The sequence below is a fragment of the Neofelis nebulosa genome, chromosome 17, assembly GCF_028018385.1.
Source record: "Neofelis nebulosa isolate mNeoNeb1 chromosome 17, mNeoNeb1.pri, whole genome shotgun sequence".
Taxonomy (NCBI): domain Eukaryota; kingdom Metazoa; phylum Chordata; class Mammalia; order Carnivora; family Felidae; genus Neofelis; species Neofelis nebulosa.
Genome location: NC_080798.1, coordinates 5249193 through 5260785, shown reverse-complemented (window position 1 = coordinate 5260785; position 11593 = coordinate 5249193). Strand labels below are relative to the sequence as shown.

Below are 11593 nucleotides of genomic sequence, written 5' to 3'. Positions count from 1 at the left end.
CAGAGTGAGAGGAAAGAGAGAAAATCCCAAGCAGGCTCCACACTCTCAGCACAGAGCCTGAGATGGGGCTCAAACTCAGGAAACATGAGATCATGACCTGAGCCAAAATCAAGAGTTGGACACCTAACAGACTGAGTCATCTGGTGAACCCCTCATTAAATATATTTCTTAGTCATCCTGATAATTTTCTATTCTATCACTTTTAATGTGTATATAACTACTTTCAGAATGGATGTGTGCATGGAATGTATAAAGATCAATTTTGTGTGGATACCTTCTTCTCAGGCTTGACACCTGCTATAAACATTGCTTTAGGGTCCCCTCTGTTTATTGACCTATGTGTCATTTTAGATCAACTTTAGGTCAGTTAACCTGGGTTAAAACCTGATCTGTACCATGTACTGGATATTTGACAAAATATTCCATAAAAATGGAAGAATAATGTGTTTGTTCTCTTAGGTCATTATTATTTATTTTCCATGAGTTTATGAGAACCTGTTAGATGCTATCTACTAACCAGGAAATGATTGGAAAGGCTTGTCAACTTTCTTGCTATCCTAGAAGAACTTGTAATTGCTATAAAACCCATTCAGTTCCGAGTCCTCCAAGAGTTCTTGTCTTTGAATTCTGCTTCTTTGTTATTGAAATATGTATCCCTTGGCCCATAGACTAATGCCTTGTTAGAAATGCAGACACCCACCCAATCCCAGAACTGAGCAGAATCTGCATTTTAATAGGATCCCCAGTGCACTGTTGTAAACTCTAATTCACATTAGAATATGCTAAGTACATTTGTAACTCACCAAAACTTTCCATTTAGGAAATAGACACATGTACTGTATGATGTAAATAAAGGATTCAAAAATGTGTATGGCTGTGTTGATGCCTTCATTTTACAAATTCACTTGAATAAACACAATATTTATAAATGTTCTTATCTCAATGTTAGGGAATATATTAGAGCATGATAACGTGTTGCAAATTCTCTTACTGCAGAAAGCAGAAAACTCACCTAAGCCAGAACCAGTGCTCCTAATATAACTGAACTAACAGGAGTTTAGTCCTTGGTGAACCACAAAACCACTACACCAGGTGGGGATGTCAGACAAAGAAAAATTGATTTACAGGAAATAAGAGGTCACAGGGAATAACTTCTAAAGCAGAGACTCAGAGGCAGGAGAAATTGTTTACTTTTATTTAGGGTTAGGGTGGATATTCAGAAAGGGTATGTCATCATCTTATGTCCAGCTTGTGATAAGGTTGCACATGAACCTTAAGAAAACAGTTCTGTACATACTCTGTATATTACATAGTAAAATATTTGTGATCCTTCTTGGGTGGAGATTTGGGTATTATATTGAGTTAAAAGGGAACTCCTGAGTGGCTCAGTCAGTTGAGCATCTGACTCTTGATTTAGGCTCAGGTCATGATCTCATAGTCCTGAGATCATGCCCCAAGTCAAGCTTCACACTGAGCATATAGCCTGGTTGGAATTTTCTCTCTCTCTGTCTCTGCCTCTCTGTCTCTTTGTCTCTGTCTTTGTCTCTCTCCCTCCCTCCCTGCTGCACCCTCACTTGTGTTCTCTCTCTAAAGGAAATAAAAATTTAATTTTTTTAGCATAATGATATAAAGGTAACTGACCTCACTCCATGGTTTACTCTATTGTTCATTTTCATAGGTGTGAGTCAGGGGTTAAGCTCAAATTGAGTTAATCCAAGCTCTTCCTCAGAGTACTCACTAGCTTTTATTGGATACTTTGTTTCCACCACAGGACACTATGCCCATTGGGTGTTTTGCCTGAAGTAAAAGATAAGGTAGAAAAAAGGGTTAAGTAAAATGTGGGACTGAGGTCAGTGGGTACAAGCAGGTAAGCAGTGAAGGTCAGGTCTGGGGTTCTAGCTAGTGACATTAACTCCCTCTTGTATCTTAGGTACCATTATGACCTCTGCCTATGGCCACTCAGTAACTATGGTATTTATTGCAGGGGTTGCTGACATTCAGGGATGTGGCCATAGAATTCTCTCAGGAGGAGTGGGGCTGCCTGAGCCACAGTCAGCAGGAACTGTACAGGGATGTGATGTTAGAGAACTATGGACACCTTCTCTTCTTGGGTGAGGATAACTCCTTCCAGACTTCCCAAACCACACTCAGAATTTTGTTCCTTCCTTTGAAGACTGTCTCTTGGAACTTCCTCTTTGCATGAGTGGGATTCAGATGCCTGCAGTCAGGGAAAGAAGTAGGGGTTTCTAGATGTAGAGAAATATCTTCATGATGTTTCCTTTCAGGTTAGTTTTCCCTTCTGTAGAGTAACATCGTCATTTCTATAGATTTATGTCAATTCTAAACATTGAGTGGCATAAAATGGGAATTCCCACGTCTTAAATACCAATTTCAACTCATTATTGTAGTGGTATTATTTGGAAGTAGAGGTCAAGATCTGAACACTGGAAACCCTCCCATGTGTTCTAAAGGGGTTGTTGGGCAACATCATCTGGGAAATAATTTTTTAGAATTCTACAATGTCCTCTCTTGTCTACTGAGTCCAATACTGGGTTGAAAGGTAGAATCTCCAGCCACACTCATATTCCTTTTGTCTGATAAACAGGTCTTGTTTTGTCAAAGCCAGACCTGGTCATCTTTTTGGAACAAAAGGAGCTCTGGGATGTGAAGAGAAATCACACAGTAGCCTCACACCCAGGTAGGTGGGAATGAAACAGATGACAGAGGTGAAATCCAAATGTAAAGGAGGAAGATGGACCTTAAATGTGGTTTGAGCAGCTCTCCTCAAATGGAAATAAGTTTGAGAAGCCTAGCTTTATGTCTCTCCCTCTCCGCAGATATCTGCTTTCCAACACATCATGATCTTGCTTTCTCTTAAGATTCTCCTTCAGTTCCACTGTGAGGGTCTCCATAATGTGATTGGCTCTTCATTGCTTTGAGGGTCTTGGGGAAATCTCTATTTCTGAGGAACTTTATGCTAATCCATTACTGAGTTCTGTTTTGCCTCATGTGAGAAGTGTGTCAGGGTAGTGGTGGGCATATTGGGGTTTGGTGCAGAAATCCCAGGAACACTGGAGACAGAGATTACATGTTATCTGGTTTATGCTTTCCAGTATTATGGAAGCTTTAATCTTAGTTGCACAAATATGAAACCCAGTAATTTCATCAGATAGCAAAGCGCCTCTCTCAAATGAGAAAATCTAATCCTTTATTTCACTTCAAAAGTTCATTTCTCGGGGCACATGAGTGGATTTGCTGGTTAAGTGTCTGACGTCGGCTGAAGCCATGATCTCACAGTTCGTGAGTTCCAGCAGTACAGAGAGCTTTTTGCTGACAACACAGAGTCAGCTTGGAATTCTGTCTGCTTTTCTCTCGCTCCCCCTCCCCCTCCCCATTTGCTCTTTGTCTCTCTTTCAAAATAAATACAAACTTAAAAAAAATTTTTAAAGTTCATTTTCTTTGTATTAACAAAAATAAGAAATTTCCACTCTATCAATTTCATTATTCAATAGTAAAATAATTTAAAACACCTGTTATTTCCTAGAATTCCTATATAAACTAAAGGCATGGGGAAGCTAGAACATTTAGAATTTAAAATTTGCAGCCTATAATAAAGTCTCAAATGTTACCTTATGTCCTAATAGTTGAATTATTTTATACTTTTGTCCTTATAATATGAAGTTCTTGTGACTTTGTCATATGTGTTTTCACTTTCTGAGTGAGATTCCTTTATGATTAGATCGAACGCTCTGATGTGACATGGGCATGTGCTTTATAAAAAGTAAAGTAGGTAATTAGTAAACTTCCCATGTAAAAAAAAAAAAGTTTTAATTGTAAGTGTAATTTCACTTCAAGAAAAATGAAATAGTTTTTCTACTTTCCTCTGAATGTATCTGAATTTAATCCCAAAGATTTATTTATTTATTTATTTTATTTATTTTTTATTTTTTATTTTTTTTATTTTTTATTTTTTATTTTTTTTTCAATATATGAAATTTATTGTCAAATTGGTTTCCATACAACACCCAGTGCTCATCCCAAAAGGTGCCCTCCTCAATACCCATCACCCACCCTCCCCTCCCTCCCACCCCCCATCAACCCTCAGTTTGTTCTCAGTTTTTAACAGTCTCCTATGCTTTGGCTCTCTCCCACTCTAACCTCTTTCCAAAGATTTTTTTGAAGCAGTTGTTGCCATATTTTATAACTTTGGTGGTGTTTGTTTATTTAGAAATTAAAGGTTTTGGGGCATCTTGGTGGCTCAGAGGGTTGAGCATCTGACTTTTCATTTCAGCTCAGGTCGTGATCTCAATGTTTGTGAGTTTGAGCCCCATGTCCTGCACTTCACTGACTGTGGACTCTGCTTGGAATTCTCTCCCCCTCTCTCTGCACTCCCCCTCTCAAAATACACTTAAAAAAAACTTAAAAAAAAGAAATGAAAGGTTTTGTTTGCCTGATTTTAAAGAATGGATTATGCACTTAAATTCATTGTAATAAGAGGGATCTATGTCTTTTAAGTGCTTAATTCATAAAAGTTTTCATCACAGGTTTCCATGGTTGATTTTAATGAATATACTTGACAGTTTTAGTGTCCATGAAGACATGCCAATAATTCAAAATGTTCCTTTTTTCATGGGCACACAGTCACAGTTTAAAATTATAGCTACATAGGGGCACCTGGGTGGCTTAGTTGGTTAAGTGTCCCTCTCTTGATTTCAGGTCAAGTCATGGTCTCATAGTTTATGAGTTCAAATCCTGTGTTGAGCTCTGTGCTAGCAGCACTATGATGGTTCGTTATACCTTTAAGATGTTTTAAGGAATCTTTAAGGTAACCACAATGAAAATACAGACAATATATTCACCAATAAATAGATGATGAAATTAATTCCATTATTATGACAATTCACATAGACCTGATACAACATTCACTGACCACTAACCAAGGAGAAAAATACACAAGATGAGTCACAAAGTATGCATAGGTAATATTTCTACAAATACATGGATGATTTTTTTGGCACAGGGCATAAAACGGATTCATATTTGAGTTACATTCACATCATCCAAAAACGTAATGAGTTGAAAATTGTCACTATAACAACATACACAGGTAAAAACAAAATCACACCTAAATAATGCTGTGGAAACTCCCATACAAAATGAAGCACATTAGTATGGAATTGCAAAACCAGAATAAGACAAAATATAACCCCAAAAATTCTATATAAAAAATGAATTAAAGGAAACCTACAATAATTTTACTTTAAAGTTTATTTACTTTGTCAGATAGAGAGCATAAACAGGGGAGGGAGAGAGAGAGAGAATCCCAAGCAGCGTTGCACTGTTAGCACAGACCCTGAAGCAGGGCTCCAACTCCAGAAGAGTGAGATCATAACCTGAGTCAAAATAGTTAGACTCTTAACCGACTGAGCCACCCAGGTGCTCCTCTGTGTGTGTGTGTGTGTGTGTGTGTGTGTGTAATGTATATAATTTTAATTTTTTTAAATGTTTATTTTTGAGACAGACAGTGACATAGCACAAGCGGGGGACAGTTACAGAGAGACACACACACACACACACACACACACACAGAATCTGGGGCAGCCTCCAGGCTCTGAGTTGTCAGAGAGCTTGAGTCACAAAGCACAGAGCCCTCCAACTCAGGAACCCTGATATCATGACCTGAGCTGAAGTTGACGCTTAACCAACTGAGCCACCCAAGCACCCTGTGGCTGTAATTGTAAACTGTGACAGTGTACCCATGAAAAAAGGAACATTTTGAATTATTGGCATGTCTTCATGGGCATAAAATTATAAAGAATATTCATAAAATCAACCATGGGAAGCTCTAATGAAAACTTTTATGGATGACTAAATGTATTATGTTAATAGATCCCTCCTATTACACAGAATTTAAGGGTATAATCCATTCTTTAATATTAAGGAAAGAAAAACTTTTCATTTCTTTATTTTTTTTTAGTTTTTTTTTAAGTTTATTTTGAGAGAGAGAGAGAGAGAGTGGAGGAGGGTAAGAGAGAGAGGGAGAGAATTCCAAGCTAGCTCAGTGCTCTCAGTGCAGAGTAGGATGCGGGGCTGGAACTCACAAACCACAAGGTGACATCGTGAGCTGAAGTGAAGACTTTGATACTCAACCCTCTGAGCCACTGAGATGCCCCAAAACCTTTCATTTCTAAATAAACAAACACCACCAAAGTTGTAAAATAGGCCAACAATCACTTTATAAAAAGAATCCTTGGGTTAAATTCAGATACATCTTGAAAAGTAGAAAAACTAATGATTTATTTTTCCAAAAGTCGAAGTTGTCCAATTTTAGTCTTGTGTGTAAGAAATTTTAACTGTATTCATCTGATAGTAGAAAGTAGAATGATTTTACTTTCATTTGTTACCTTCCAGCTGTATCTTCACACGATACCCAGAGCCTCTTTCCAAAGATGTGCATAGGAACTATTTTCGAAAGGGTGTCAGTGGATAAATATAAACATAGTGCCCTTGAGAATGGACACTTGGTGATAGAGTGGAACTGTGTTGGGGAGAGACAAGGGCATCAAAGATCTCATGAAACACATATGCAAATAGAGACAACTGCCCATTATAAGAATCTCACTGCCCAAAACAGTGAAGGATATAAAACATTTTGGAAGCCCCCCCTCTCTAACACTGTTACTTCTGCAAGGCAGTGTGTTTCTATAATCAAAGGCTCAAATCAAGTGGTCAAACACACATATTTGCAGAACAAAAATTTGGAGAATCTGGAAAGTGACCTAGCCCATGCTGAAAATACTTCTTTGCACCATTTTGACAAGAGGATTGCATTACCCTTTCAGTCAAATATTTCTGAAAGTCAGAGATTGAAAAAGGAAGAAAAAAATGGTAAGTGGTATCCATTTGAGGGGTCCTTCCTTGAGCACTCGACCTTACAACAAAACCACAGCATTTTCAATGAAAACAGAATTGCTCATTGCAGTGAATCTGAGAAAATACTGAACCAGGATTCAAATGTTAATAAATATCTATGGACTCCTTTGCCAGGGAACTATTGTGACTGTACTACATGTAGGGAAGTCTTTTATCAAAGCTCAAACCTTATTAGACAGAAAAGAATACATTTGGGAGAGAATCCTTCTGAATATACTGAGTGTGGGAAAATTCTTAACCAGTCCTCCAATGTTGGTGATCATCCGAGGAGTCCTGTGGGAAAAAACCCGTACACATGCAATGAACATGGGAACGTGTTTAGTGAGTCATCAAGACTTAATACCAATAAGACAATCCATATTGGGAAGAAAGTTTACATTTGTAAGGAATGTGGCAAAGCCTTCAACTGGCACTCAACACTAATTCTACATCAGCAAAAGCACACTGGAGAGAGACCTTACAAATGTGAAGAATGTGGTAAAACTTATAAGTACAGCTCATCACTAAATAAACATAGGATAATCCATACTGGAGAGAAAATTTACAAATGTCAAGAATGTGGCAAGACCTTTAACTGGCAGTCAGGCCTTATTGGACATCGGAAACTTCATGCTGAGGAGAAACCTTTCCAATGTAAAGAATGTGGCAAGGCCTTTAAAAGGTACTCAAGCCTTACTGTACATCACAGAATTCACACTGGAGAGAAACCTTACCAATGTAAAGAATGTGGCAAGGTCTTTACCCACCAGACAAGCATTATCAGACATCACAGAATCCATACTGGAGAGAAACCTTACCAATGTAGAGAATGTGGCAAGGCCTTTACCCAGAAACCAACCCTTTTTGTACATCAGAGAATTCATACAGGAGAGAAACCTTACCAATGTGAAAAATGTGGCAAGGCCTTTACCCAGACCTCAAACCTTATGGCACACCGCAGAATTCACACTGAAGAGAAACATTACCCATGTAAAGAATGTGGCAAGGCCTTTATTTGAGGTTAAGCTTCATTATACATCAAAGAATTCATATTGGAAAAGAAACTTAAAATGTATAGAATGTGGTAAAATTTTTAGGACTGCTCAACCCTTACTCAGCATCACAGAGTTTAGACTCAGGAGAAACATACAAAGGGAAAGAATGTGTCAAGCATGTAGCTGGAACTCACAACTTGATCAATATCATTATTTTCTTACAGAATAGAAACCATAAAATATAGAGAAAGTTGCAGTGCCTTTAACTGGAATTCGTTCCTAGTATTTCAATGTGCATACTAGATGTAAACCCTACAAACATAATGAGGAAAGTCTTCATATTAAATGTACACATTAGGATACACCAGAGAGTACATAAAAGTAACTTGAAAGCTATAAATATTTATAAAAGTATTTAATTGAACATCAAATGTCAATATCCCAGAATTTACAGAGAAAGCAGTTGTTACTATTAATATATTACATCAAAATATTCATTATAAGGAATAATACAAAGTTAAACATGTTCAAAATGTATGTGCTATTATGCTTCAAAAGGTTATTTGGATGAATTGTTGCATAAATATAGCTAATTTCATTCTCAGTTTTTTGGGGGCACCTGGGTGGCTCAGTCAGTCGGTTAAGCATCCGAATTTGGCTTAGGTCATGATCTCCCAGTTTGTGAGTTCAATCCCCTCATCAGGTTCTGTGCTGGCAGCTTATAACCTGGAGCCTGCTTCAGATTGTCTCCTTCTCTCCCTGCCCCTCCCCACTAGCGCTCAAAAATAAACATTTGTAAAAAAAATAAAAAATGAGTTTTCCCCCCTCAAATCTATCCTGACATTTATGACTACCAAGTATCAATGCATTTCTACTCTCAGTTTCCTTCTGAAATTCATTCATTCCTTGGAAACTTACGTGGCTCGTTGTTGCAGCAAAGATATGACATGGTTGTTTTTTTTTTAATTTTTTTTTAACGTTTATTTTTGAGACCGAGAGAGACAGAGCATGAACTGGGGAGGGGCAGAAAGACAGGGAGACACAGAACCGGAAGCAGGCTCCAGACTCTGACCCATCAGCCCAGAGCCCCACGTGGGGCTCGAACTCACGGTCTGTGAGATTGTGACCTGAGCTGAAGTCAGACGCTTAACCGACTGAGCCACCCAGGCGCCCCTACATGTTCTTCTTAGGTGGGACTCATGCGTAATTTTCCATGGAAGACAAAGGACAACATTACACAAAATATTTAAGAAAATCTAATTCAGATGCTGTTTGTGGTTATAACATTGATGTAAGTTACCATAAGTGTTCTGAACATCATTCTTCTCCCTGTATTAAAACAAAATATTCTTGAATGTTACCAATAAAATAATTTGCCAACTGGTCTTTAGGGAAAAAGGTCGCAGTGCAGTAAAACATATTGGTGTGTATTCATCATAGCAATAGTTAGAAGGAGAAAATGCCAGTTGTTGTGGTTGAAATGAAGAAATCCTCACAGATATCAGAAAGAGGATAGCCAACTCTTCCCCCAAATGGGGTAAAATTGTACATACGCATTTTTAAAGAATGATATTAGGCCTGAAAATTATGGAAATCTGTATTCTCGCATCATACTATCAACAAATAATTTTGGAAGGCGTGTAGTCTGCATTTTGAACAATGACAATTGGGTGGATTGGAAATGCATGACTTGGTCTGTGTGTGAACTTAACACATTTTAAGAAGACATAATGGTTTTTGACATGTTGACATGGCTGTGTACAGAATGAAATGTTATCCCACCACCAGTGATAACCTATCTCATTTTATTAAAGGTGGGAAAAGTATGGAAAGGAAAAAGATGTGAAGAGCTCTTTGCAGTGGAGGGAGGGAACCCAAAGTGGCTCCCTTTTCTAACTTCAAAGTCACAGGCAGCTCTTTGGTGGCATCATCTGATAAATGTCACAGAATTAAGAAATTGGCAAACGTGGTGGGTTCCTGAAGATTAAAAGATTAAGTCATGAAGACCACCTTCATGATTTAATTTGAATTCCTGTATCCTACTGAGGACCAGATGCCATTGGATGACGATGATTCCAGTGATTGTCCAGACCTTGATCACTGGCAGTTCAGGAGGGCATGTTGGACAATGCAATCACAGTGTTCTAAAATGTGTTTTTCCTCACCCAAGGTCTTCAGGTCTTAATCTTTCCCTCTCTGCATACAGAATCCTATCTTTTCCTACCATAATTCTCAGTGAGACCCAGAGTTAAGCAGGAAATCTTCCCATTAATTTATGAGAGTTGGGTGCAGGCTTTGGTTCAAGGAGAGGTAACAAGGGTCTCCTCCACAGGAGTTGGGGAGGGTCAGGTCCATGTAGCACAATGTTGCTATGATCAAGCAGAATTTGTGGGCTTCTGTGGGGGCAGGGGGAGGCCCCCTGAAAGCAGGGAAGGGAAATTCAGAGATTGGTTTCCAGGTGGGAGCTCCTGGTTTCTGAATAACTCCTGACACAAAGGACTAGGAAGTTGGGCCTTTTCTGCATTGAAAAAAAAAATTTTTTAATGTTCATTTATTATTGAAAGAGAGAGCGCATAAGCAGGGTAGGAGCAAAGGGTGAGGGAGGCACAGAATCCGAAGCAGGCTCCAGGCTCTGAGCTGTCAGCACAGAGCCCGACGTGGGACTCAAACCCACAAACCGCGAGATCATGACCTGAGCCGAAGTTGGAAGCCCAACCAACTGAGCCACCCAGGTGCCCCTGCATTTTAAAGTCCTGCCTGCAAGTGATCAGTTTACAGGTGAAGAGGTTGTGTTGGTGGCTATATAGGCATTTTCTTCTAATTCAGCTGTGATTTCTCCACAAAGATCTTCTGAGAAAGAAATCTAGAGGATAAGGTGAAAGGTGAAAGAAGAAATGGCCAGTTCTCAGGTAAGCCTTGCATCCAAGGCCAGAGGCTCTGTTGTCTGTTTCTTGGGAAATTTCATGCCTGTAGAAATTGCAGGGCACATGGGTAGCTCAACTCACTTCAAATTTAGAGAATATACTAGAGCCTAATACTGTGTTACCAATTCTCTTACTGCAGAAAGCAGGAAATTCACCTAAGCCAGAAACAGTTCTCCTAATATAACTGAAGTAACATGAGTTCACTCCTTGGTGAATCACAAAAAAACTACATGGAGCGGGGGGGGGGGGTTGGGGGGGGTTGGGGGGGGAGGAATGTCAGACCAAGGAAAATTGATTTACAAGAAATAAGAAGATAGGTGCCTGGGTGGCTCAGTTGGTTAAGCCTCTGACTTCAGCTCAGATCATGATCTCATGCCTTGTGGCTTCGAGCCCTGGGGGTAGGGCTCTGTGCTGACAGCTCAGCTCAGAGCCTGGAGCCTACTTTGGATTCTGTCTCCTTCTCTCTCTCTGCTCCTCCCCCACTCACACTCTGTGTCTCTCTTTGTCAAAAGTAGGCATTAAAAAAAATAAGATCACAGGGAATAACATCCAAAGCAGAGACTCAGAGGAAGTGGGAATGGTTTCCTTTTATTTTGGGTTAGGGTGGATATTTAAAAAGGAGAGGTCATCATCTATATAGAGGTCAGGATAAGGTTGCACATGAGCCTTAAAAAAACAGTTCTATACATACTTTGTATGTTACATAGTAAATGGATTTGTGCTCCTCCTTGGGTGGAGATTTTAGTATTATAATGAGGTAAA

The 11593-nt window shown here is 39.0% G+C and overlaps 1 protein-coding gene across 1 annotated transcript; it reads left to right on the top strand.

Moving 5' to 3' along the window:
- Positions 1-1831: 1831 nt before the first annotated feature.
- Positions 1832-8821, top strand: LOC131499059 (zinc finger protein 429-like). The gene is made up of 3 exons (XM_058706759.1): positions 1832-2111; positions 2606-2698; positions 6412-8821. The coding sequence occupies exons 1-3, from the start codon at positions 2078-2080 to the stop codon at positions 7929-7931; spliced, it is 1647 nt and encodes a 548-aa protein (XP_058562742.1). The 5' UTR covers positions 1832-2077; the 3' UTR covers positions 7932-8821.
- Positions 8822-11593: the final 2772 nt, after the last annotated feature.

Bases quoted from the DNA above. Each gene is read 5' to 3' on its own strand.
- LOC131499059 (XM_058706759.1), top strand. From the start codon at position 2,078: ATGTTAGAGAACTATGGACACCTTCTCTTCTTGG. The intron at 2,112-2,605 runs GTGAGGATAACT...TCTGATAAACAG, and splicing joins TGGACACCTTCTCTTCTTGG to GTCTTGTTTTGTCAAAGCCA. The intron at 2,699-6,411 runs GTAGGTGGGAAT...GTTACCTTCCAG, and splicing joins CACAGTAGCCTCACACCCAG to CTGTATCTTCACACGATACC.